The sequence below is a fragment of the Rhincodon typus genome, chromosome 18, assembly GCF_021869965.1.
Source record: "Rhincodon typus isolate 14 chromosome 18, sRhiTyp1.1, whole genome shotgun sequence".
Lineage (NCBI taxonomy): Eukaryota > Metazoa > Chordata > Chondrichthyes > Orectolobiformes > Rhincodontidae > Rhincodon > Rhincodon typus.
Window position 1 is genome coordinate 35,557,973 of NC_063349.1, and position 27,974 is coordinate 35,585,946.

The following is a 27,974-nucleotide window of genomic DNA, read 5'->3' on the forward strand; positions in this document are numbered from 1 at the left end:
CATGGGAAGCACCCAAACTTTTCTGCTTCAGTACACTCCAATTAACTTCAATTGGACCAAATTTAGAATAATTTTTAATACAGGTTTATTCTACCTTTACTTGAAAAAGGTAGTTAAATGTAAGTAAGATCAATGGAACAAAAACTAGCAAGGCATAAGTGGTGCACAGAGTAAAATCATCTTTTAAATTCAAGCTTTGTATTCGAAACAAAATACATTTTACAGAACATATATATTGGAATGTCCCATGCAGTATCAATGCATTCATGGAAATAATTTGCCATTCCAAGAAGTTGGAAGTACCAATCTATGATTTAAGAACTGTGCCAACCATTTTAATCTAACAAATCTCACAAAGCAGAGTTCTTTAACTATTGTTTAGCAAGCTGAAACAAAAACAGTAGGCAGATAAACAGACTTTTTTTCTCCTTTTTCCTTACAAAATTCACATAATAAAAAGGTGAATGGCATGAAGTTTCCTAAAAGAAAAGATCTTGGGAGTAAAATTTAACATTTATATTCCAAGTTCATTCAGCACACCAAAATCCTTATTGCATACCTATACACAATCTACTAATACAAATGCAAGACCTTTTTAAATACTGCTAAATTGGATGTTGTATACCAAAATGTTCTGTGTAATTTACACTATTTTTTCCACTTTAACTACAAGGACACTCAGGATTAACTACTAAAAAAGCAACAATAAACAAAAACTAGAATTTCCACAAAAGTAAAAATTAATTCATAAGCTTAAAGCTCAAAGTACAGATTTTCCTTTTGCTTGCGTAATGACTGAAATTTCAGTGCATAACATCAACACAAGAATTAAAGATTCCTTCTTTGGAAGAAAAGATTTAGGTAGTGTCCATCGACTCCAAGCTAGTTGAAGATGAGTCCTTTTGGATGCTCTCAAAGATGGCTGCCAACTCAGGGTTGGAGCTTATCTGAGACTGAAACTCACTCATAAGTGGACTTTTCTCTGCTTCTGGAATAGTCAGTAGTGCTGCAACTGCTCTCATGGCCGATCGTTTCAGTTCATCTTGCTTCTCAAACTCTTGTTTAACAGAGTTGGCTTTTACCTAATAAAGCAAACAATTAAAAATCTTCAAAAGGTTTTAAAGAAATCAATTTTAAAGGACTTTTTGAACAATTTCATACTCATAAAATACAACGAAATCTACAATATGATGTCAATTGGAGGGATGAGGGAAAAGAGCAGGTAATAAAAGTTTCAAAATTCATTTCACATTCTAGACAGTGCCTGCTTGATTGATTAATTACGCAATTCTGGACATCATAGCAAAACAAAATTCTGTTGGATTTCTTCAAACATAGAAATTGGTCAAACTACTCAAAATCTGAAAGAGGCCCAGAAAATCATTAGTGTAACAAACCCAGTATTTGCAAAGACAAAGCATCTGCTCTATTAACCAATGTTTAAAAATTCTGCTGAACATCTGGTAGCTATAGTTCTATTCTGCTCATTGTATGATACATAATTTTACTTAATTAATAAACAATCAAGTCTATGTTTCAAATGTCCCAATTTTAGTTGCCTAAACTTAGCTGCAAATATGCTCCCAAACTATTCAAATCACACGGAGTAATTTGCAAGTCAAACAGCGCACATTTTGTATTGCTGTGAAGCATGCAGTGCAACACTGTCAAATTGGTGTTTGTTCAAGTTTCTCAGCTTTTCTGAGACTATAAAAAATATAGAATAATCCTTAGCAGTCTGTTGCACTGGTTTACTTTTAAAAGTGAAAAGAATAATCAGTGATAGCATTTTATCAAATGCTATAAATACCAATTTCTGGAAAGTCTGGAAACAAGATACGAATATGGTGCAAAATTATGTGCTCAAGCACACTATGATGGAAAATTAAATTTCCAAATGACTAAAGGTATCATTTTACTACTACTGGATGCAGGTGTGATGAAAGGTTAAGATATATTTATGTATGTTTCTTTTTCAAAAGTTAAAAGACTTTTTTAAAAAGATGATTTTAAACTAGTGGCACATCTGGAACCAACATTTTAAGTCAGTGCGTACCTCATGGGGTGCTAATGAAAGTTTTGTTTGTATTGTAGGGTTTATGACATGACAGAGAAAACACAGAAAGACATTAGCTTACTTTTGGGTTTAGAATAATCAAGAATTGATGTTAGTTTAGAAAAACAGAGAGATTAGGAAACTTATAAGCACTTTGAAGGGGACCGAAATAAAATCAGAAGCAATTATACTATCACCTAAATTGTTTAGAATAATTAAGGAAATAAGCTCCCTCAGTGAAAGTCTGTGAAACTTCCAAACCAGGAGTGTTCAGTTGGGACCCTACAGGTTATTAAAAGGCTAAGATGGTCTAAGCTCTCAATTGAGACAGGAGTCAAGGTAAAGACATTACAGCTCCGGAATCAGAACTGAGAAGTAGTAGTTAAGGTGTGACAGGGAAGGAAAATTTCTTTCTATTTTGATCAACTGCAAAGTGATGCTATTGGGGGAGTATATGGGATTTAGTATTGTGGTGTCTTTTGCAATCTTTCAAAGTGTTATATTCAGACAGTAGCTTAGTTTCTTTTGGTAATTTCTTATATGCTAATGTTTCAATGAAAGACTGCCATGCTAATTTTTTTTAAGATATATATATTCATTCCGAAATCAGAATAGTCCAGTAATAGCATCAGCTGGGATCATTACACTGCAAATGGATTGTTGAACACACATTCTTGTTTGAAACTTTGAGCAAGGCGTGCATGTTAATGTGACCGTTCATTATGAACAAAAAAAATGGTTTTATCCCAAGTAAACCAATTAAATAATTTCTAAGAAAAATGCCTATTCAAGCAACTTTTTTGTTGTGTCAAAAATCAGGAATTGTTAGCTCCAAACTCTAATATTTAATGAGAACTCGGTCAAAGCACCTTCAGCATAGTGCAATATAAATGGTATGACATGAGGTAAGAGTTTATAATTTTAGGGGTAATATGAGAGAGTGTATATTGGATTGGTTAACTAATAAGAAACAGTCAAGATAAATGGTGTCATTTAATACAAAAAGTAAGGTAAAGCAAAAAGTAATGACTGGGATGCCACAGGAATCAGCGCAGAGACCTCTATCATTTGCAATCTCTTATTAAGAGTCAGATGAAGGGCTGACTATACTGTAGACAAACTTCTTGATGCAAAGATTGGTAGAAAAGCAAGTTGTTAGGAGGATACAAAAATACTTCAGAGACATAAATAGGATGAGAACCTAAAATTAGCAGAAAGATAAAATATGGAAAAACATGAGGTTGCCCATGTTAATAAGAAGAATAGAAAGTTGAATATTATTTAAATAGAGGGACTGCAGAATCTGCAGTACAGCATCCGAGTACCCTCATATATGACGCATCAAAGCTCAACAATTATGAAGGCAAAGGCAAATGGAATGCTGGCCCTTTTTGCAAGAGAATTTGAGCATGACGGTAAAGGGCAGTGGGGTGGTGGGGGGAGGCGGTTGCGGGGAGAGGGGTCAGGTCATGTTATATGTTTACAGGCATTAATGAGACTGCAGCTAGAGAAGTGTACAGTTTCAGTTTCTGCATTCAAGAAGAGATATATTTGTATTGAAGTTAGCTCATAGAAGCTTCAGTAGATTGATTCCCAAGATAATGGGTCGCCTAATGACAAAAATGTTGAGCAGATACTGAAGTTCTCGAAAAAAAAAATTTGAGGGGCCTAGATAGCAGAGATGCTGAAATAATCTTTCCCCTCATGGGGTTATCGAGAACAAGAGGGCATAGTTTCAGAGATGAGAACAGATTTCTACTATCCTTTGGAATCCTGTACTCTAGAGAGATGTGGAGGTTGGTTCATTCAGATGTTTGATCTGCAAGACAGTCAAGAGTTTTAGGTGCTAGCCAGGAAGTGGAGTGAGGCCACAATCAAATAAGTAAAGGTCTTACTGAATGACAGCATAGGCTCAAGGGCTACACTCTACTTCCCTACATCACACAGTACATCTACAAATCGAGTCGGAATCAGATTATGTTCAAATACATCAGTAGACAATTTAAAAATCTCAAAGTATGTTCAGTAACAAATGTACCTTTTGTACAGTTACTTAAATTATATTATGTATTTTCAAATATATACCTTAGTTGTACAGGTAGCACGTAAAGGTTCCACTAGTCTGTCCAATCTCTGTAGAACTGCACTTGGACAAAGGGTGGATAACCGTACTAACATCAAGAAGGTCAACATCTGTTAGGTTAAAAAGAAGCTTGGACAATAAACTAGTTGTCTATAATGGTATATTAAATATAAGCATTCACATTTTCCAAAATATAAACACAGACTTCAGCATACTTCAGTTTAAAATACCTAACACTAAGTGCACAAAAATAAGGTTTAGACAAAGGGTAAACCCACTGCATGATATGGCCCTGAGCCAAGTAAACGATAACTAATATAATCCACACTGATTATTTACCTTGATGTCATAATGGTCCTTTAGTCCATCTTCAACATGGTTCAGGAATTCAAAAATATCTAATCTGTCAAGACAGCTATCCAGAAGTGTGTACATGCATTCAAAAGCTGCTTTCCTAATATCTAGGCCATCATCTACAGTATGTTTGAATGGTCCCATTTCCACCTTACGTAAAGGAGAGATGAAACATAGTTAAAATGCAGAATGTATAAATCCACTGAGTGTTTTCAGACCAAAATATATCTTGCATACAAACCTCTCTTATTAATTCCTTCCTAACTTTTGTTTCATTATATAGATGAGGAAGAACAGTATCCAAGAGGTCCCTGATTAACGATGGTTTGTTATGTGCAGCTGAATTGAAGGTAACTAAAGCTACTCTTCTCACATTGAGATCTGGATCTTCCAAGGTTTTCAGAAAATCACCTGAACGTGTAATTTAAATAAAACATTATTAATATTTTATGCAAGTTTTGTTTTTCTAAAACAACCAGAACACAATGCAACCCTTAATAAACCTTAATTCCTATTCCGGTATAATCAACAGGTGACCAAAGTTTCTCAAAAAAGACCACTGTTCATGTTCAAGGCTGGACAGTGCATGTCATTAGATTATTTATCAGTGGAGGTATTACTCCAGTCTAATACTATCACCACAAAAGTTATGCATGTATTTTTGCCAAAAGGCATTAACCACTGACTTCAGCAGTGAGGGGAGCTTAGTTTTCCTGACTCCCACCACCATCTCCCAAAGTACTGAAGTCAATAGCAACGACCTAACTGCCTCGCAGCCAACATCATTAAGCTCTGTATGAAACAGAGAATGAATTCACAGTTACTGGATTTGGTCAGCTTAATTTCCACCAAAGAATCAGATCCTTAAGGCCTCTAAGGAAGCTTCGTTTCCTTGAAAATTCCCAGAGTATGGTTCACCATTTCCCAACTGATAACATACAGATTGCAGAGTCATGTTAGCTTGCAACCATCATTACAATTTATTAGGCAGAACTTATATTTAAATATAAACCGAAAGAACTGCAGATGCTGTAAATCAGGAACAAAAACAAAGTTGCTGGAAAAGCTCAGCAGGTCTGACGGTATCTGTGAAGGAAAAAACAGAGTTAACGTTTCGGGTCCGGTGAACCTTCCTCAGAACGGTTTTGTCCTTCACAGATGCTGCCAGACCTGCTGAGCATATATTTAAATATGCTAGTTTTTGTGGAAATATTTTGAAACCATTGAAACATTTCACAATCACAAGGATTTGTGAATGAACAGAAGAAACTTTACCTATGCAGTTCTTTAACAGAGGGTCTATCGGTTGCGGGTGATCAGAAATTGTAAACTTCACAGCTGTAACCACAGAGCTTCGAGCATAAGAAGAACCTATAGTGGAAATGGCAAGGTTAAAACACTCAAAGGCAGAATACAGATTCCAGTTTATTCCCTTTAAGATCTCTGTATTTGAGATCAGTAATTCTTTTGCTATGAGAACTTCAACTTGTGCACACTGAATATCAGTGTATATATGAAAATAGTGTCATACAAATTTCAACCACCCAAAGTCTTGACCAAGTGCCAAGTAAGCAGTCTAAACAGAGTAAAGATAAGAAAGAGAATTTTAACTTGTAAATAAAGACTAATTTACACTAACACTCATTAATTCCCAATTTGAGGTCTTGATGCTGTGATAAGGAAGTTATTTCTACTTATTATACAAATTGCTGTATTTATTTAGATATTTTAAGGTAGTAAAATATATCCTAAGATTCTACACAGGAATGTTGTCAAGCAGAATTTGACACCAAGCTAAGCCACATGAAATATTAAGGCAGATGGCCAAAGGGAAAGATTTTTAAGTGCCTTGAAAGAATAAAGATTATAAAAAAGCAAAGAGGTTTGGAGAGAGAATTCTAAAGACTAGAACCTTGGCAGCTGAAGGCATAGTTGCCAATGGTAGAGTGACGTAAACTAGGGATGGTCAGAATTAGGTGAGCGGTGAATTGCAGAGCTGAACAGAAATAGAAAAACTCATGGCCATGGAAGACTTTGAAAAAGGACTATAATTTTAACAATGGAGGCATTTCTTAATCAGGAGCTAATGTAGGTCAGTAAAGAAAAGATTAAGGAACAGGGCTCAGTGCGAGTTAAGACATCTGCAGTGCTTAAGATGATCTCAAATTTACAGAGGATGAAAGGTGGTAAGTTGGACAGATGTTGCTTGGAATAGTCAAGCCTAGAAGTTACAATAGCATAGATGAGGGTTTCAACAGGGGTCGAGGTACAGTGAAGAGTCAGGCAAAACTGCAGATATGGAAACAGGCAGTTACATCTTAGCAATGACATGAGTATGCAGTCAGAAGCTCACATCAGGGTTAAATACAAGAAGGTTGCAAATAGTTTGTTTCAGTCTTAGATGGTTGAAGTCAGCGTTGAGAAAATCGAGTTTGGGGCAGGTTTACAATCATTAACTTCCCCTTTCCATTTGTTTTTCTCTGTGCCTCTCTTCTCATCTTCTTTAAAACGTAACTCTTTCTTTGTAAACGGGTCACTCATTATCCCCACAGTACAAGAACTGAGTTGATTATACCGAGGTGGTATTGACGGTTTTCTGCATAACCATACACAGCAACAGTTTGTTCTTACAATATCACCAAATAATAATCACAGATTATGCAAAATTCTATTCTTTCCTTCGAAGTTGCGACTTAACAACAGCTATTACAAGCGAATACTGTATGAGATACTGAAGTTTTATACTAAGTATATTTTACATATGCTACATGTAAATAACGTACCTGATTCCAAGTATCCTTTAAGCCGTGGTAGTAATGTCTCTGGATCTATCAAAGTAAGTTTGCCCAGGCATTCTGCAACAACATTTCGAGTTCCTTCTTCTGCACACTCACAATGTTTCAGCAGCAAATTCCAAATGTTTTCTACATATGGTTTGAGACCACCAACTGAAGAGGAGCTAATAATTTCTTTTAGAGAATGTAACAGGAGATATTGTCTTTTTGGTTGACTTGTTATTTCTTGCAGAACAAAAGGCAGATACTCAGGAAGGTTTCCAACACTAATGCTTCCAAGGGCATAGGATGCTGCAGATTTGACCTCCTCACTAGAGGAAGAGAAAGCTTCTAAGATTACAGATTTAAGCTCAGTTTGCCCACTTAAGTCTATATGATGACCAACCTCTCCAAGAGAGAGCAAAGCCAAGAGACGGATAGAATCAGTGGATCTAGAATTCTTCACATCCTGGATAAACTGCCCAACCACAGCCGGTCCTTCTCTGGGGCAGGCTCGGGTGAGTGCTGCGACACACTTTGCGATTGAGTAATAGGACTGCTTGTGAGTCAATGCACTGTTTTGGGAATAAACTGGACCAGTCAGCATTCGCAATAACTCCATATAACCAAGGTTTGCAGTTCCAGTCCCAACAAGAGCTTGGAAGAAATATAACATGGCACAAAGAGCTCCTCCTTGAAGTAGTGGGGACCGTACCAACCCAATAAGCTCAGTAAGAATTGAGCCACTGACTTTTGAAAGAGAAGATGGGTGCACTTTGGCCAAAGTTGTAAGAAAGCTTATGGCCATCTGTGATACGTGCATGTCACTTTCACTAATAAGAGGTGGAAGCTCCACAAGGACTGCTTCGATCATGGCAGGTGTCAGGCTATCACTATAGTTCTTGATCAAGATGTCCAAAGCAGAAAGGGTACTCAGCTTCAGTGCTCGCTGATTTTTCCTCAAGAATGAGGCTAAAATTGGTACTCCCTCACTCAGCACTGGTCGTAGGTCAATCTTGAGAGAAGATCCAGCAATTAATGTCAAAGCTTTAACTGTTGTAAGTCTAGTAATTTCATTCTTCAGCCTCTCCAAGAAAATCTGCAGTGTGCTGGGTAAATCACTGCCTAAATGGTCCCCAAGATTACAAATGATCTGTCCCATGCAAGAGATAGCTCTCTCCTTCACCTCTTGATCAATGTCTGCAGCTTTCAAACGCTTGACGGTACATGTAAATAAGTCATTAATGTATGGAGAAGCATCAAATGAATACAAGTGTTCTACAGGTCTAAGTACTTTTACAAGCTGCTGAGTTACAAGAAGTGCTTCTGACGTGATCTTGTAAAATGGATCACCCACGCAAGCCACCACTGGTGGAACTAAAGCTTCTACATGAGGATGGAAGACTTGAGGCGAGTGGTTACAAAGAATAACATACAAACATGAGAGAGCATCGATCTTTAGATTGGACGAGCTGGATTTATCATTCAAGGAAAAGATTATCCCTGCAAGAAACAAAAAACAAAAAAATGTAATAGTGTGGAATAAAGTTTTTATTTATAAACAACCCAAGTTACATTTTCTGTTATAATATCAAGCAACTCTCCTAATACAATTCTACAAACAATAGAAAGTTATTCTAAAAAACAATTGCGCAAATTCCAACACTTTTTAAACTGTGGACATTTGCTACTTAGAGTATGTAGATGTAACAGCCATAGATTGTTTTTTGAAGTCAACCTTGATTTAATGATCTACTACTGACAATACACAAATGTTAGTGTCAATAACAGCATGCAATACAAACATGAATATGGTGTGCTTAAAGTTTAATTCAGAAACATTTTGTAAATCTGTTACATTCTATGGGGTCTAACATGAACACAAGGCTTGGAGAGAGAGAGAAGCAATAGCAATAACAGATTCAGTTACCCCATTTTAAATTTCCTGATTCCTCAACTGTTATATGATGCCAATTTTTAACTGGATTCTCCTTACACTTATATTTTTGCACAATCTGCTTTAAATTAGCTTACGCTGCATCACTTCAACAACCTATATTTGTAAAGTGCCTTTAACATATGGAACATTTCAAAGTGTGCTAGCCAAGGAGATGATCATCCAGATGTTCCAAATGCAGTAGCACCAAACACCAAGATGTACAGTGATACTGAGGTGGCAATGGCCTACAAAGTTCCAGCGAAGCCCAAACTAGCTCATTGATGAATTGAAGCTGTAGCTGGACACAAAAGTCCAAATGCTTCAGCCTAAAAAGGTAATGATGCAGTTTTAAACAAGGTCAGCAGTATGCATTGCCACTCTAAAGGTGACTGGAAAGTCAGAGTCATTAAGTCATCCATAGGGTCAATTGGCCAAAAAAGCTGTCTTCAAGGAGTACCTCAAAGGAGTAAAGCGAGATAGAATCCAAGAGGTGTACGGAACAAATGTCAGAGCAAGGGGCCTAGGTAACTGCAGTCATGGTCACAAATAGTTGAGCAATTTTAACTGGTTGATGGAAAGAGACCAGAAAGTTGTGAAGATAGAAATTTCTGAGGTATAAAGCCATTGGGGCATTTGAAAACAAGATGAGAATCTTTATCACCAAGATGTTGGCTGACCTGGAACCCCCAATCTAACTCAAGTAAGGGGGTGGGGGAGGGACAGAAAAAGACAGAGTGAGGTGGGGGGGCGGGGGAAGAGAGATACAGTCACACAGTCAGGATTGACTGTGAATAAGACATAGAAAAACGAGCAACCAGATTTGCTGAAGTGCATTGGAATAGTCAAGTGTAGAGTTAACAAAAGCATGAATGATAGTTCCAGTGTGAAAAAGCTGAAACAGCAAACTGGGACAGTGTTACAGAGATGGAAATAGACATAGCGACTGCAAAAGTGAGGTTGGAAACTCAGCTCAGATGCCACTCATTCACTCCTTTTTCTTTGTCAGTAATTTAATCCCTGAGGTTAAAAAAAAACTGTTTTCTATTCTTCCTTTGCTGACCCTGGACTAATTCTGCTTTGCGCTAATTTGCCTTTTCATGACCAATTTTCTGTCTGCCCTATGCTGACAGCATGAGCCTTGGCCTCATTGTGGAGCTCTATTAAGAAGAGGTGGTTAGTGAAAAATGAATATGGGTAAAATCTATTAATATATTATTTTTGCATTTTTGAACTACTGCATATTAGAACAAGACATTGGATAGCACCTATAACTCAACAAAATGTTTAAAGCTCGTAGTTTGAGGATTATCAAGCAAATTTGACCTGGATCCCATACAAAGAAATTGGCAGAGGTGGCCCAAAGCTTGGTCCATGAGTATCTTAAAGGAAGAGAGAGAGAGAGAGAGAGAGAGAGAGAGAGAGAGGGAGAGAGAGAGAGAGAGAGAGAGAAAGAGAAAAAGAGATAGTTTGAAACTGTCCAGTTGTCATTCTTTGGACATAGGACTGGCTGGTGACTAAACAACTTGAGACTTCTAAAGTCACAAATACCAAATTCTGATCGAACTTTTTTTTTTAATGTATTTTCTTTCATGGCAACTGGGCACCACTAGTAAAGCAGATTTTGTTGCCCACCCCTAAATGCCCCAGAAATAATTGGTTTATTAGGCCATTTTGAGGGCAGTTATGAATCAACAACTGTGGGATCTGAATTTCTTTATAGGCCAGACCAGGCAAGGATTTCAGATTTCCTCCCTTAACAGACATAAGGGAATCAGATGACTTTTCACAACAATCAATCATAGTTTCACGATAATCATTATAAAGACTAGATATCAATTCCAGACCTTTTATTAATTGAATTCAAACCCCATCCATCTGCTTTGTTGTTTTGTACTCAAGAGCCTGGGTCACTGAATTACCAGTCCAGTGAAATAATCACTTCGCCACTGTCTCCCCATGTCAAAGGTAAAAATCTTCATGACTCTACCTTATAGCTTTAGATGAATACACTTACTGCATCAGCATACAGAAATCAGAGACTGCAGCATAACTAAAGAAAAAATATCAATACTTACCTGGAACAAGAACTGGTACATGCTGAGTTAAAGCACCAGGCAACACGTTCACCAGCTCAGTTAACATGTGAAAGCAACATTGACGGGTCTTCACACTTTTCTCTTTCATTTGCTTGTGTAAAGCTTTAACAATGTTGGGAACCTTTAAAGAAAGAGGTTTAAACAGGCTCAGAATTATGCATTCATTTCTTTCATGTCACACGCTTTAAGGACTTTAATAGCATATAACTGACTAAGAAAGAAAACTTGCAAGAGGTTACAGTAAACGTAAAATACTCATTGAAACACCCAGCTCCAACAGAACATGCACTTCAAATGGACTGCAAATTCACTTGGTGGTGGTGGGTTAGCTCCCTAAAGAGGTAAATATGACTTTAAACCTTCATGTTGGTGATTAAAATTGTACAAAAACAGGAGTCAACTTTTTAATGCTGTCTCACTATAATAAATTTTCACTTTTTTGGAACCCAGTAATGTATAAGGAACCTCAAGTTATAACAAACCTCCTCTGTACGATGATCTTTTGGAAGGAAAAAGCTCCCAGATCTTGCAAAATGAGCTCAAATGCAGATAAAATTATTTAAAGGACCAGAATTCTCATTTTACCCAATAACAATCAGTTCTAACATTATATGAAGCTTCTCAAGGATTAAATACAATCTGTAGATCTTTATTAATAAAAAGCAAGCATATTCTTCATCCAAACATACATTTTGCAATTAAGACACACTGACAACATGGTGTACACAACGTGTCAACAAACCTAAACTTCTGCTTAAGGTCCTCAATCTAATTTGACATAAAAACAAACTAAAAGTAAAAGAATGAGTTAACATTACTGGAGCACACAAATGGAACAAACTGGACGCCCACATGGAAAAGTTTATAAATTGAAAATTATTGCAGAATTTTGATGATAGAATAATAGACGCGAAAAGGACAATGTGAGGCAGCACACTATAAACCATATATCCAAGCACAACATGAACATAGGTTGGCAAGAGAATTTGCAACAGAGTCACAAAAAGGTGACAACTGTAATGGCAAAAACCACGTTCAAACTTACTTGATTTTGGAGCATAACTAAAGGGGTCTCTTCTTGTTCCATTGCATCTGGGTCAAGATGCCAGCTCTGAGCAGGCCTGGTCTGTTTGAGCAGCGAGAGATATGCATGGAAAACATCAGCCTTAACATTTTCTTCACGTTCCTTGAATCTGGCAATCAGCGCAGGAGATACTGTTTTATAAAATTCTGGTAGCATTTCATGACGAGTGCTGACTACACCATCTAAACACTTGGCAGCAGCACGTCGTACCTTCCAGCTCATATCATCATCATCACTGTACTCATCATCACTCCCTAAGGGGTGTAAAATGTATTAATAACTATGAGTACCTTTCAAACAAAACTGATGCACAGATTAAACAACTACATTAAAAAAGAGAAATGCACTCAGGATTTATGCATGCTGGAAAACAGCACACAAATGACAGTCATGTGAGACAAGGCCCCTAGTGATAAAATAGCCCACTAACTCTCATTGTTTAGCCTCTAATAATCATCCTTTGATGAGCTATTGAGTAAATGTCAACACCATCAAGCAGGGCAGCATGGTGGCTCAGCGCTTAACATGCAGTAGGGACGCGGGTTCAATTCCTTTCCCCAGGCAACAGTCTGTGTGGAGGTTATACATCCTCCCCGTATCTGCGTGGGTTTCCTCCAGGGGCTCCGATTTCCTCCCACAGTCCAAAGATGTGCAGTTTAGGTGGACTGGCCATGGTAAACTGCCCACAGTGTCCAGGGATGTGCAGACTAGATGGGTTAGCCTTGGGAAATGCAGGGTTACAAGGATAAGATAGGGGCATAGGTCTGGGTAGGATGCTCTTCAAAAGATCAATGTGGTCTCAATGCACTGAATGGCCTGCTTCCACACTGTAGGGATTCTATGATTCTAACTACTTTTTCTAAAATGATATACTATAGCTGTTAATTAACTTAAGTAGTAACTGTTCTGCAATAACAAAAGTATACTCTCCAAATAGTCTAGGTTGGTACATATTTGTTTACGTACATTTACCTCATAAGCTACTTCATATAAAACAAGAAAATATATTAATTCCAGGTTGTGTACCTTGATCATCATCATCTCCACCTTCGGACTCCATCGCAGCATCATCATCATCATCATCATAATTGTAATTGGGATCATATGTTAAATACCTCAAGCACAGATTAATAATGGTTGTGACATGAAGAAAAACCTCCTTAGGGCACCTACGAAACATGGCCATTGAACAAGTGTTCCATTTAAGCTGGTAAACTAATAAAATCTAGTTCTAACATTTAACTGTTCAGAAACTACCAGTTCAACTAGTCACGGGTACACAGCTAGGCAAGTCAGGTCAAACACAATCTTTAATTCCAGAAATGGATTAATTTATAAACAGACACTTCATATTTAGGCAAAAGTTTACTGCATTACTGACCTTTTCCAGCAGCTTCTTTTTAATTTGAAATGAAGAAACCATTGCACCTTACCTTCTCACGAATGACTCAAAGGCTTGAATGCAATATTCTCTCAGTTCATCATCCTCCACGCTGCAGAACTTAACGACTAATGGAATGATTTTTTCCAGGTATTCTCCTAAAGAATAAAATAATTCAGAAATTCTCTCAAATAATTGCTTAAAAAGATTTTATAAATTAGCGAAAACATTTTAAAAGGGACGTCAAATGCAAATTTACATTACCTATTCGGTGCCCTGCCTGTCTGCTAATAGCAGCAATACACTGAATATAAGTCCTGGTTGTAGACATGGATTCATTTTTGGCAAGCTCAGTCAACAAATGCTCAATTAGGTCAACAAAGACCAAGTTTCCACAACTCATAACAAGGTGACCAAGAGCAATAATAGTTCTCTTTCGAACAGCAAGTCGGGGACTGGTAAGCTGAGGAAGAAGGCAGTTTAAAATTGATGGATGGAAATTAACCAGCAGACCTCCTTGCCTAGAAAAATAAAATGCAAAATTCCAATTATAGTTCCAACTCAAAATGACTATCTTTGTTTAAACAGAATTTAAGTTATCTTTTAATTCTAGAACGCAGCAGGGTCTGACAAAAAGCATCTTTTGCAAACACTGGTCAACATATTATAATTGTAACAGTCCTTTTTGTCCTGCACCATAAAAGGAAATAGGTCTATCGAACAATCTTGAAATAACCAAAGTTAAAATGGAAGTTTCAGAATGGACCAAGCTAGAATGTTTAAATCAATTAGTCAACATTAGAACAATCAAATTATACAAGATGTAAACATTAATACATATAAAGGACGAGATATACATGTATTCTCATCATTGTGTTGATATTGCATTCCACTTGGTTCTTGACTTTTTTTTTTAAAATTCAACACGTCAATCAATAGCTCTTTGCTTAAGTTTTCCATAATTGCTTAAACAGAAAACACTGGAAAAACCAAGGAGGTCTGGCAGCATCTATGGACAGAGAAACAGAGTTCACGTTTTCAGTCCAAAGAGTCTTCGCAATTTCTGTTGCCCAGAGCCACCAAGTTACTTCAGCATTTTCTGATTTTATTTAAATTTCCAGTATCCGCAGTATTTTGTTTTAGTTTTCCATACATATGCTCCAGACAAAGACAACCAACATTTTCAAATTCAGTTTACATGTTAAATCAACAGAAATATATCCAATTACTGTCTCAAGTTAAGTACTCTATGAAACACTTATATTTTAAAGTCTTAAAGGCAAGAAATATGTCCCAAAGAGGAATACTAGCTATTTGTGGGATAATGTTAGTCTTGTTATTTTAGGCTACAGCTAGGAGTTGAGCATATTTCTAACAAGACATGGCACAGTTTTAAGGGAAAGAGAGGAGATTTAGAGGGGATCTGAAGACTTTTTTTTACACAAATGGCAGTGGGTATCTGGAACTCCGTCTCAAAGAATGATAGAGTAAGGAACCCTCAAGACATTTTAGTAGTATTTAGATAAACACGTGAAACACTTAAGCATAAAGCATATAGCCCATATGCTGGAAAATCAGATTAGAATAGATAGATACTGGATGACTGGCACATTCCCAAAGGGCATTACTTCCATGCTATAAAAAACTCTATGGCTCTTATTTTGAATAGTGTATTTTTAGTAATTCTCTGAACCTTACAAAAATAATGCGCAGATTATTTTATGGGTTAATGGGATGTGAGCATCGTTACTGATCCCTAATTGCCCCTGAACATCGCTTGTTAAACCATTTCAGAGGTCAGCCAAGAGTATCAGTTAGATCGGGTAAGGATCACAAACTTCCTTCCCTAAAGGACATTAGTGAACCAGCTGAGCTTTTTACAACAATCAATGATGGTTATCATGGTCAACATTACTAAGTCTAGCTGCACATTTCAAGTTATGAACTGAAGTTAAATTTCACTACCACAGTGGGATCTTAACACATCTCCACCCACCCCACCAACACCAAATATTCACCTGTCCTCTGGATTTCTAGTTCAGTGACACTATCACTATGACACTATTTCTCCCTACTTCTGATTGGAATGAAAGGATGTGGTGGTTTATATCACATAGTAGGTTTGAGTGTTACATACCATAGTTAAGGAGTAGTTATTACGCTAACTGTACTTAATATGCATGAACTGTTAGGACACAGGTCAGTTTTATATTACCGATATGTCATTACAGCAGTAATCGTACTCAGCAAGGAACAGCAGATTCAAACATTTATATGCTTAGCTCAAGAATCAATTGCGCAAAGCTACCACTATTGGATTGAGTATGACCAGATGTCTCCAAGTCAGAATCCTCACTAACAGTAACCCAAAGTATTAGGTCACACAGGATGTCTTTAATAAACTGCATTGCTGTTGGGAGTACAAGTTAGAAGTGTTCAGAGAAATCCAGAAAGGAAATAGCAAAAAGTTACCAGTTTCTCTTGTACAATCTTCTTGCTATAAATGTTATCTTAATCCTTTCAGATTGTTTCATTTTACCATTTCTCCCTTTCATCAAATTAAGCCTCCATGCTCCACTTCATTATTTTCTCGCTACTTATCAACCTTGCTTTTATCACAAGCTCATTTCAGTTCACTGAAGTACACATCAAAATGGTTAGTTTTCTGCAAAATTTATTAAAATTTGCAGTTTGCACTGAGACCTTCACAACAACAACTGCTTTCTTTACTGCACACTATCCCTCCACCATGGCAACTTCACAAGTCATATTACACTAGACTAATTAAACTGATATACAGTCATTCGTCCATATCCACAGTGGTTGTGTTTCTGAGGACTCCACGAATGATAAAATTTACGAGTGCAAAAGCTTGTTAAAAATAGGTTAAAATGGTTAAAAATATCGTGTATATGCAATTTTTGCCCAATGTTTGTTTTTTGTTGTTAATTATGTTTTGCCATGCATAGACAAACTCGCGATTCAGTATTTCACGGACAGGATTTACTGTGTAGAGAACTGTAAAGCATCAAATTAAACCTTTAATTCAGAAAAAAAGCCTCTTAAGCACAGTTCGTGAACGTCAACACAATTCTCAAACTGTGCTTTTGCCTTAACAAAATGATTGATATCATTAGGTTATGCTCAGTTTATTTTCCCTGTTCATTGCTATGGAGCATGAGCTGGGTGACTTTTACACCCTTGGCTTCCAACAAAAAAATTACCTGCTTAGCATATCTGCCATGATGTCTAGTGCTTCCAACTGAACAGAGACATCTTCCTGTTTCGCAATGGCACTAGTGAGGCGGCCTGTGATCTTTTTGCAAACATTGGCTGCTAAAGCAGATCCTAAGAAACAAATACAAATTCGAAATGTTCTCAGATAAATAACAAGGATGTTTTTTTAAATTACACCTAGTCATTGCAAAACATTTTTATAAAAGATAATGCAGTCTGACGCAAAAATAGTTTTTCACTATCATGTTACCATTCTATCATTTTCCGCGAGCCAGCGAACCCTCTATTCATGCTAATACCTATACCATGACCTCTTATGTTGTCAATAACCTTTGTTGTCAAATGGCTTCTGGAAATCTAAGAACATCACATTCAAAGGTTCCTTTTCAGTCATGTAGCACATTGCTTCCTTCAAGAATTCTAAAGAATCAGTCAAACACAATTTCACTTTCTCAAAATCATGTCAACTTTGCAAAACTTTAGGGCGACACGGTGGCACAGTGGTTAGCACTGCTGCCTCACAGCGCCAGGAACCTGGGTTCGATTCCAGCCTCGGGCGACTGTCTGTGTGGAGTTTGCACATTCTCCCCGTGTCTGTGGGTTTCCTCCGGGTGCTCCGGTTTCCTCCCACAGTCCAAAGATGTGCAGCTTAGGCGGATTGGCCATGCTAAATTGCCCGTAGTGTTCAGGGAGGTAGAGGGTGTATATTAGGTGGGTCATAGGGGGATGGATCTGGGTGGGATGCTCTGAGGGTCAGTGTGGATTTGTTGGGCCGAAGGGCCTGTTTCCACACTGTAGGGATTCTAATTTCTAATTCTAAAAAAAAAAAAAATTGCACTGAGGAAGTCATGTTTTAACTTCCTTAATAGATTCCAGCATTTTCCCTATAACAAATTTTAAACTATCTGGTATGTAGTTCCTGATTTCTCCCTCCTTTTTATAATGTGGTATTGACATCTGCTATTTTCAAATCTGATGGGACCTTTCCAGAATCTAAATGATTTCAGAGAATAGAGCCAACACAACTCCTCGTATCACATCTTCTTTGACTTTAGGATGAAGTCCATCACGACCCAAGGGACAGTCAACTTTTAATTCTATTAAAATTTCTCAGGACCATTTTCTAAGTTCCTGCCTCCCTTTCACGTCCTTTTATAATTTCTGGGATGTTATTTATATCTCAATACTGAGGAGAGATGCACAATATATGTTCAATAAGTATTACTTTCTATTATTAATTCCCCAAGCTCTCTCTGTAAATGACCAAGATGTACATGGACCTATTCTTTTCTTTTTTTATTTAAACATACTTTTAAAAACTGTTTGTATTCCAGCGAGCTTTCTTTTTTGATAAATAATCTTGTCAGAGTATACTTTCCAGTGTCCTTAACAATGAGAGTTTTTTTTTTAAACCAAGTATAAACTTACCACTAGAAGCTGGTGGTAATTCTCCTATGACTGTTTTCAGTCCAATGCTGGAAATATCTCTCAGCTGTTCCTTGTCCGACAGCATATTGGTACACAAGGTATCCACAATTGTCTCCACCTGATATTCCTTCACTTTACTGACCAATGGACCAAGGCTGAAGGGTAAGTATTAAAGATATGCTTAAACAGAGCAATAATGGGCACATATTCAAAACCAAATTCCTGATAAATTCATATTTCAATCTGCTACATATACATTTTCATAACACATCTATTAGACACAGAGACTGTGTTTCCACAACATCTTTACCATTTATTTCCTTATGATGATGTCTGTGATTATTGCTACCAATGAACTGGAACTGATTGACCAAACAAATAATTTTACTTTTCTTCTAAAGCAATTGTGCCCATAGTAATGACCATAAAGGTTTGTCAAAACACTAAATCAAAGGCCTCTTCTGCCAAAATTTCCTTCAAGCAATGTCAATTGCTTAGCACACACAAGCTATCACTTCAAAATCTGTGTAGCTTGCAGTATATCCTTAACAGGCCATTTGGCTTTCTTCTCTACTGTAAAATGCTATGGCTAAACATGAAAAGATGGAATTTTTAAAAACAGGTATATTTACATGTACATATAGACAAGTTCCAATGGCAAGTTGGCTCGAACAGTTTTAAAAGGTTAAAGGACATCATTACACGCACAGAATATACTGTTGAAGTGCCATAGTGATCAATTATTATAACAGCACATTCGACACACATTAGTAAATAAATTATATTTTCATGCTTACTCACAAACATTAAGCACTATGTTTGTTCAGGTGAATGTTTTGTTGTGCTGAGTCAAAGCATAATACTATTCATAAGGATGTAATTGATTAAACTCAGTACACACATATTCAAAAATGGCTCATCCTTACTCAGGCCAAACTGATGTTATTATATCCCTTATAATGTGTATACAATACAGTTGTCTCTCTATTAAGACTCCTATTCAGTCACTCATCAGACACTGACAGAGATCTTATCTATCTTTGTGTATGTCAATATATTTTGCAATAAAGCATGAGAACTAAGTCAATAAGAGTCATACATCAAAAAGCATTGACCCAAATTCTGCAGCTATCATTTCGGCAATTCCCTCAGTATTGGGGATCTCTACCCTGGGAAACTGACAGCAACTTCTGGCATCAACACAATGTTAAAAACAGAAATCCAGAAGTTACTGTCAATGATTCTCTGTTCCTCTAATGAGGTGCATGGATTCAAAACAGAAATCTTTAGAAATTAAGAACCTCCATTTTTAAGCTGTAACATCGCTGTTAAAATCTCCTAAAAATGTTACGCCCTGTGATGAGATGCTTAATACATTTACAGTTCAGTTGTAAAAACAACTGAACATCTCTTGCCAATATATTTCACGTTTGTATTTCAGATATTCCCATTCTCAAAAAGTGGAATTTTAATTAAGTTTATAATATATCAGTTTACAGGTATACTCCAAATCAGTTATTCAGTTCTATATGAAATATACAAAAAGCTTGACTTAAATGGCTTGAATTTTGCAGTCAGTGGCCAAGTAACTTTCTCTACAGAAAGTGGTGTGATTCTCCCATTAGAAACAGTTTTCAGTATGCACTGTTTACTAGCTCCTAGTTCTGACAGCAGTTTAAGTGCATACTGGCAGTCTGTCCTCTGAAAACTCTGGTACACAATGCAGTAATGGTGCAAGTACATGCACACAATCAATCTGAAACTACTTAATGTACTAACGTTTCAGCATAAGTGTGGCCATGACAATTCACCCCAATATTCCTATCAGCTCTTTGGCAATACTGGCTAATGAATCATACTTCCTTGCTCTTTCTCATTAGCACTACATTTTTCTCCCCTTCAATCCTGATCAAATGGGTCAATGGGCTAAAAAAATGGCAGATGGAATTCAATCTGGATAAATGCGAGGTATTGCATTTTGGTACAACAAACAAGGGTACAGCCCTTGTATACAATCGTATACAATTAATGGCAGGGCCTTGGATAGTGTTGTAGAACGGATGGGACCTAGAAGAGCAGATACATAATTCTTTGAAGCTTCGATCACATACAGACAGGGTCGTTAAAAAGGTATTCGGCATGCTTGCCTTCATTGCACAGTCCTTTAAGTACAGGAGTTGGGAAGTCATGTTGGGGTTGTACAGGACATTGGTGGGGTCTCTTCTGAAATACTGTGTCCAGTTCTGGTTGCCCAGTTATAGGAAGGATATTAGTAAGCTAGAGAGGGTTCAGAAGAGATTTACCAGGATGCTGCCAGGTATGGAAGGTTTGAGTTATAAAGAAAGGCTGGATAGGCTGGGACTTTTTCCACTGGAGCCTAGGAGGTTGAGAGATGACCTGAGAGAAGTTTATAAAATAATGACGGATATAGATAGAGTTAATGGTAGTTGCCTTTTCCCTAGAATGGGGGATTACAAGACAAGGGGGCACATTTTTAATGTGACAGAGAGATTGAAAAAGGATATAAGAGGCTTTTTTTTTTTTTTTAAAACACAGAGGGTGCTTTGCGTGTAGAATGAAATTCCTGAGAAAGTGGTGAATGCGGGTAGAATTACAACGTTTAAAAGACATTTGGATAGATACATGAATAGAAAAGGTTTGGAGGGATAAGGGCCAGGAGCAGGCAGGTGGGACTAGTTTTGTTTGGGATTATATTTGGCGTGAACTGGTTGGTCTGAAGGGTCTGTTTCCATGCTGTATGACTATGACTATGACTCAATTATTTACCCAATCTTCTTCTGAAATGTTATAATCGAATCTGCTTGTACCCACCCTCAGACAATGCAGTCCAGATCAAAATAACTTATCGTGTCAAATAAAAACATTTCCTCACATCTCCTCTGGTTCTTCTGTCAATCATCTTAAATCTATGCCCTCTAATTGATGACCTAGATTAAGCAGCCATACTTTTATGTAATAATAAAAATTTATAAAGCACCCTTAGAAGTGATAGAACATTCACTGGAGCACTCAAACAAAGTTTGATGCTGAGCCACTTAAGGAAATATTAGGGTGGATATCAAAATGTTTAGTTTGAGAGGTTGGCTTAAGCAGTGTCTTAAAAGAAGGGAAGGCAGAACCAGAGGGATTTAGGGAGGGAAAATCCAAACTTCGGGTCTTAGCAGCCAAAAACCAAAGGTGGATGCAATGGGAGTATTGTAGTGGCTTCGTAAAGTTTGTGTTTTTTTGCTTATAGTGGTGATTGTTAACTACTGAAATGAGAAAAGGAACTTTTAGAAACCAAGCATTAAATGAGGGATTACGACACCTTTTGAAAACGAGTAACCTGACACTCAAAGTACCGTTCAGTACTACTGATTCAAGAGGTAGGAGTAAATTGCAGATGAGCTGGAGCCACAAATAGTGAATGCATGGAGATTCAGCCAGTAACAAGTAACAGACTGCCATCGATAACTGGTCACCAGTCCACAGACCAAAGGCTTTCTGTCTGCTAATGATTGTGTAGCTAGGTCCCAGGTAGCTGAAGAGCTTAGGGCTGTGAACAAGTTAGGGAGAAGCTGTCTCCATTTTCTCTGCAGTTAAAAATTATGCCTGAAGAAAACAAGTTTATTTTTTCTTCAGTAGTTGCTGTAAAAGCTATGACTTTCAATTTATACGCCAGAGACCTTCATAAGTGTGAAACCTGAACCTCTTGCAAACAAAATCAAGAAGGATTCTGATCAGAACAAGAACCACTGAACTGCCTTCCTAGTCTTTCCCTTCATCCATGTGTTTATACTCATGTCTGTCTGCACATGTAGAGGGTTAGAATAAAATGGGGTTGAGAGTTTTAACTACTAGAGATATATGCTGACGGCTCAGGCAAATTGGGGAATTTTGCGTACTTTTTAAAATCTTTTAACTTTTGTGGCAGCTCCAGAACTAGGGGGGCTTGATTTTCAGCTCGCTTTTCCAAAGGACAACAGTTTGTATAAGTGCCCTGTTAGTGATAACATGAATCAGTTGTCAAATGCACATAGGATCAGTTGATACAAAGGATAGAAAATAATTTTCAAATAGAAACAATGGAAAATACTGCAAAAAGTGAAACACTAGTTTTTTTTAAAGAGTGGGTGTTTTAGAAAGAACATGAATTTTACGGATATGCTAAGTCATATAGCCAGTTATTTGAGTTTGATGTTTTCCATGAAATAATGAGCTTTATGTTATGACCGTCAGAAAGGTATTTAAAGATTACATTGCTCCACCTCCTACATTTTCCAGGCAAAAATACTCACAGCCATGTGGATAGTCACATACAAATAACAGTGCTGGAGGCATATTATGCATATTTTTACTCAGAACAGAGAAGGAGTGTTACTTCCTTGGAGCAGTTTTCAAAGATCAATGGAAGTAATGTTCAGCAATCAAGAGAAGGTGCTGTATAAACACTCTTAGGGCACAGCTGTATAGGTTCCACAATGCAAGTTAGCCATTTTCAACGATTATTTGTTTTCTTCTGGTATTTTGTGGGACTCATCTCAGATGTTCACAATGATCCAGCAAAAGCTGAGGAATCTGCCTTGCTCGTAAGTAATACCAGGGTCAGAATTATCACTTACTGCAGGGGAGCATTGGGGACAGGCCATAATCTCATCTTACACTCAGAATACAAAGGGCTCCTCTTTAAAGTCTTGCCCGTGCATACACACTTGGTACTAAATGATATTGACAACCAGAATCATAACCCAAAGAGCCAATGTCCTCAAGAGAGGAAGATAATAACAACAGAAGAAAAAATAAATGAAGCTGCAATTCTTTATTAAGTGCTTAAAATGGGGAGCAAAACAATTCTCACATGCTTCCATACCTTAATCACCCAATACAGGAGAAACAGTAATTACAATGAATCTACACTTGCACCAATTTATTCTATAAACAGATTATTATACTTTTACCATTTAACAGCAAGATTCTGCACTTCACCATTCTTGTCTTCCAGTAACTTCAAGATCATCTTAACCACTTTCCGTTCACTGTCATCATCCAACTTAATAGAGTCTTTTTGTAACTCTGTCATCAAGTCATTAGTTGCCATGAATCTGGAAATTATACAAATGAAATGAATTTTGTTACAAGGAGTTTCATATTAATCCATTGCTAGTAATTACGCAACAGTACATGCTTATTTTTGCAATGACACAGAAATTGGTTGATCATCTGCATGATTTCACTAACAGCAAGAACCTATTTAAATAATGATTTGGTCAAATTAGTGTGTCAATCGAGAAATACAACCTCAGGATATCCCAAAGCAAGAAGCCAATTATGCAGCAATTCAGATAAAATACAATATTCTAACATTACCAAAGAAATACATTTGGCCAATCATCCAAAACGCAATTCCTTCCCATGGACCGAGATAGCAAGAACTGCAGATGCTGGAGTCAGAGATAACAAAGAAATCTGAAGAAGGTCCCCAACGAAACGTCAGCTTTCCTGTTCCTCTGATGCTGCCTGGCCTGCTGTGTTCCTCCAGCTCCACACTTTGTAATCTCCTTCCCATGGACTTCCTAGTTCTCTCCCTTATCTGAATACAGCCTTGATCCAAGTATTAACAAAAGTTGAAGAAAGTGACTGCCCTCGACATCAAAGCAATATTTGACCATGTGACACCTAGGTGCCATGTTAAACTGCTGTCATCGGAAATCAAGAGAAATCCAGAAGCACAAACGATGATTGCTGTATTTGGAGGCCAGTAATCTCAATAGGAATCCTTTCAGGCAGCGCCTTAAGCCTAACCACCTTCAGCTCCATTATTCATCACCCCCCTCCACCACAAGGCCAGAAATAGCAACATCTGCTGATCACTGTAATGTTAAATTCTATTAGCAACTCCTCTGATAACGAGCAGCGGATCAACAAGGTTGGCACGTGACAAGCAGCATTCATAAGACATGTAACAAGCAAAAATCATCTCCAACAAAGCCTAACTGACCTCCTGACATTCAATGGCATTACCATCAACTAAATGACCCAAAGTCCTGGGGGCGTCCAGTAACCAGAACCTCAAGCAGAGCAGAGCAGTTCAGATGCTGGATATTCTGTAACATTTATCAGTCCTTGCACCTTAAAGGCTTATGACCACTGAAAAGTTAACTAAATGGATAAGTTGTTACTATTCTGAACGATTGGTTACAAACTCGTCCCAATCTTTAATCCTGTGCTGCTGTGCTCCCAGAAGAGCATGAAAGTGTCTTTGAAAACAATTCTGTCTCTTCTCTGGGACCTTCGCCATTTGAAACTTGTGAAAACAGGACTCGGTGGGGAAGACAGTTTTCAGCCGTACTAGTCCATCAAAGTTGATTTTAAGAGTTTTACATAAGCATGTGTAGAGCTGTATACAAGGAGGACACTTGCATTGTTTGATTGTCCTTCCATTCAATCCTGATGATCCACTGAAGACATTGCTGATCAAATTGCTCCAATAATATAACACTTATACACAATCCTCGTCTCACTGCTGAAGAGAGGTGTAGCTACAACAACTACTCCAATGGCTGTCAACGTTTCAGCAGTGCTCAACATATCCCAGAATCTCCCATCAACATTTAAGGCACATGGAATGTTTGGTTGAGTAGGTTGTTTTGTTGACAAGGACACATTTCTTGTATTCACAGCAGGGTGCACAAACTGTACGACATGTATATGATTGTTAGTTCAGTTCTGGCACTAAGGAATCTGAAGTCAAAGAGATTTCCACCCAAACAGTATTTAATACTGACACCATACTTTTGAGGTAAATAGCCTGCATCCGGTTGACTGTATTGGTATGAGGGCTAAAACACAGCATAGCTTGATCCCAGTCCAGATTTCGAAGGCAACTGTTTCAGATTTCCCACTCAAGACAGTTGGAGTCATATCACAATGAAGCATTTTCAGGATCGCAAGGAGTTTTTTTTTAAATCTAAATATCTGGAGCACAAAACTTCATGATTTATTGAGGGAAATGTCTTGGTTAGGTTGATGAATGCGATGAAGCATTCCTAGCATTGCTCCTGATGTTTTCCTTGGAAGTGTCGTGCAATGTCAGAGGTTCTCCTGTAAGGTCTAAAGCCAAACCAGCAGCTCAGAGGAATTCCTCAGGAAGTAGACAATTCAGCAAAATGCATGTCAGGATTTTTCATGCTATGGATAAGAGGGAAATACCTCAAGTAGGCACACCTCTCACAATAGGCCCTAGGATTGATGGTAATGGTACAGTGGGAGAAATGTCAAGCCGCTTTGCAGAATACAATTCAGCGTTGCTGATGCACTGCAGAATCCCTTGGATGATACCATTTGATCTGTTCTGAATCTTTCCCATTTAACACTTAGTAACACCGTGATGGAGGACGTTCTCACTGTAAACATATGCAGTCTCTCTAAAAGAACTGTAGGGCAATCACTCATCAAAACTTATGGATAAATGAACCTTTGATAGATGGATTGCTGAGAACAAGATCAAGTAGACTTTACCCCATGTGGTGATTCGCAGCACTCGCTTGACATTCTTCTAAAAGTATAGTGCGCAGAATTAGGCCCAATACTCCAGCTGAGGCCCAATAATTATTTATGAACGTTTAGCATAACTTGTATTTGCACTCTGCTTATTATATGATTCATGACTGCTTTAACAGCAGTGTCAACTCATTATGTTGCCTTGAGACACGCATGCACCTGAAGTCTCTGGTCACAATCTCTTCGCTCCTCTTAGAATTCTATTATTTAGATTGATTTGTCTCACTTTCCCTACAAAAGTGCATCACTTAATATAGTTCATCACTCCTTTCTTGCTGGATTGAAATCATATTTCTTCTTATTCAGCAATACTGGCAGAACCTTTACCACATTTCAATTGCAAAAGGCTTACCACATTTCCAAGGGTCACAATCTCTGCCAAAAACAGTCATATCCCCAGTACAATTTTCTTTAAAAAAAAACCTTTAATCATCTCATCCTGTTCTGATGCCTCAGTCAGTGAATGTTTGGGTACTAAAATATGACCTGAGTACCAAGGTTAGGGACTCCAAACCATTACTACAACCTCTCATGATGTCTGTGTGCAACAGTTTACAACAAGATTTGACTGGGATGCAAAACTATCCACAATCAAATAACAAAGTAACACTTTACTACTAGTTTACACAATAATAAATATTTTTGGAGCGAGATAATGCAAAATAACATGTATCTATAGAACCTGCAATAAGGATTGGGAGAGGTTGAGGTGGAGAAACAGGGAAAAACTGGCATGAAATACTGAAACATTTTTTAAACATGCAAAAACACTCATGACTGTTTCGCTAAAAGCTTTATTGTAATTAGAGGTCTGAATTTTATGGTACAGGTGACTCCCAACTGACTTCGGAGAGCTTCAGACTCTCAATGCAGCTTTCAAAAGCTTAAATTTGCCGCAGTTGGTGGAGCCTGTAAGAGCTCAGATCGACGACTAGTGATCAGTAGCCCTTTCACCCCCGTCAGAATACGGATCACTGCAAATTGGCATCCAAAACAGGCAGGCTCCAAACTAGGGAACATATGCACCTGGGGATCGGAGGTTATTCAAGCAGAGCGCGGAAGCCCGGAACAGCCGGCTCCCTCCGCTAACCGCAGAAAGCCTGGGGCGAAGGGAAGGGAAGGGACGGCACGGGGCAGAGGAGGAGGAGGCGGCCTTCATACTGTAATTCCTTTCAGGACACATGGAGTGGAAGGCGGTGTTCAATGAGCCAGAACTCTCCTGGGCTCCGCCGAGCCCGCGCAAACGTCACTGAGATGGAACCCGCCCGAGCTACATCCCGAGACAGAGAGGAGGAGGAGGAGGGCAGAATTAACCTGAAGTCCTTGTCGCTAGAAGTCATCTTCTCCAGCAGGTTGGAGATGTGGTAGGAGGCGCTCGCCATCTTGAGGCCTTCACTCCCGCGTTGCTGCCGTCGCGGCCGCCCGTCGTTATTCCAGGCCCCGGTTCCACCTCACTCTCTGCGCCGTATTTCTCCCGGGGTGGAGAGGGAGGAGACCGAGGCGGCGGGCTGCGCTCAGCCAGCTGCTCTTTGGGAGGGGGGTCGGTCTCGGTTCGAAGTGAGGCCTCCGCCGCCGTGTGTCTCCCAGGAGCTGCGGCCCCTCCCCCTTACCCTTCACGATCCAGGGTTCACCGCAGCTGCGCAGTCCGCTTCAGACCAGTACATTGTTTCCCCCAGCTCATGAAGGTGAGGTGAACCTGAAGCTAGTTCACCCGCGCGTGGCCCTGTGGCGCAGTGAGAGTGTCCTCGCCTTTGGCCCAGGAGGTCCGATTTCAAGTCCCAGCTGCTTGATGTGTGTCATAACATGAACCTATCGTCAGCAACTTACAAGCAAGAGGTTAAAGACTTTGAAATTGGAATCGAGCAAAGTGGGGGGGCGGGGTGAGTGAATTGAACTCACTATTCTTCATCCAGCCAACTAATCGTTACAATGCCGCAAACAGATACAGAAAATAATCAAGCAAGCTAATGTTATACTGCAGT

At 38.3% G+C, this 27,974-nt stretch overlaps 1 protein-coding gene across 1 annotated transcript; it reads right to left on the reverse strand.

The window, feature by feature from the left end:
- Positions 1–68: 68 nt before the first annotated feature.
- Positions 69–27,757, reverse strand: cand1 (cullin-associated and neddylation-dissociated 1). The gene is made up of 15 exons (XM_020528167.2): positions 27,307–27,757; positions 23,391–23,534; positions 18,433–18,587; positions 16,992–17,115; positions 14,032–14,288; positions 13,820–13,925; positions 13,413–13,555; positions 12,348–12,640; positions 11,282–11,423; positions 7,277–8,770; positions 5,769–5,864; positions 4,735–4,904; positions 4,479–4,643; positions 4,142–4,249; positions 69–1,082 (listed from the first exon to the last, which is right to left on the reverse strand). The coding sequence occupies exons 1-15, from the start codon at positions 27,372–27,374 to the stop codon at positions 858–860; spliced, it is 3,690 nt and encodes a 1,229-aa protein (XP_020383756.1). The 5' UTR covers positions 27,375–27,757; the 3' UTR covers positions 69–857.
- Between the last annotated feature and the right edge of the window lie 217 nt (positions 27,758–27,974).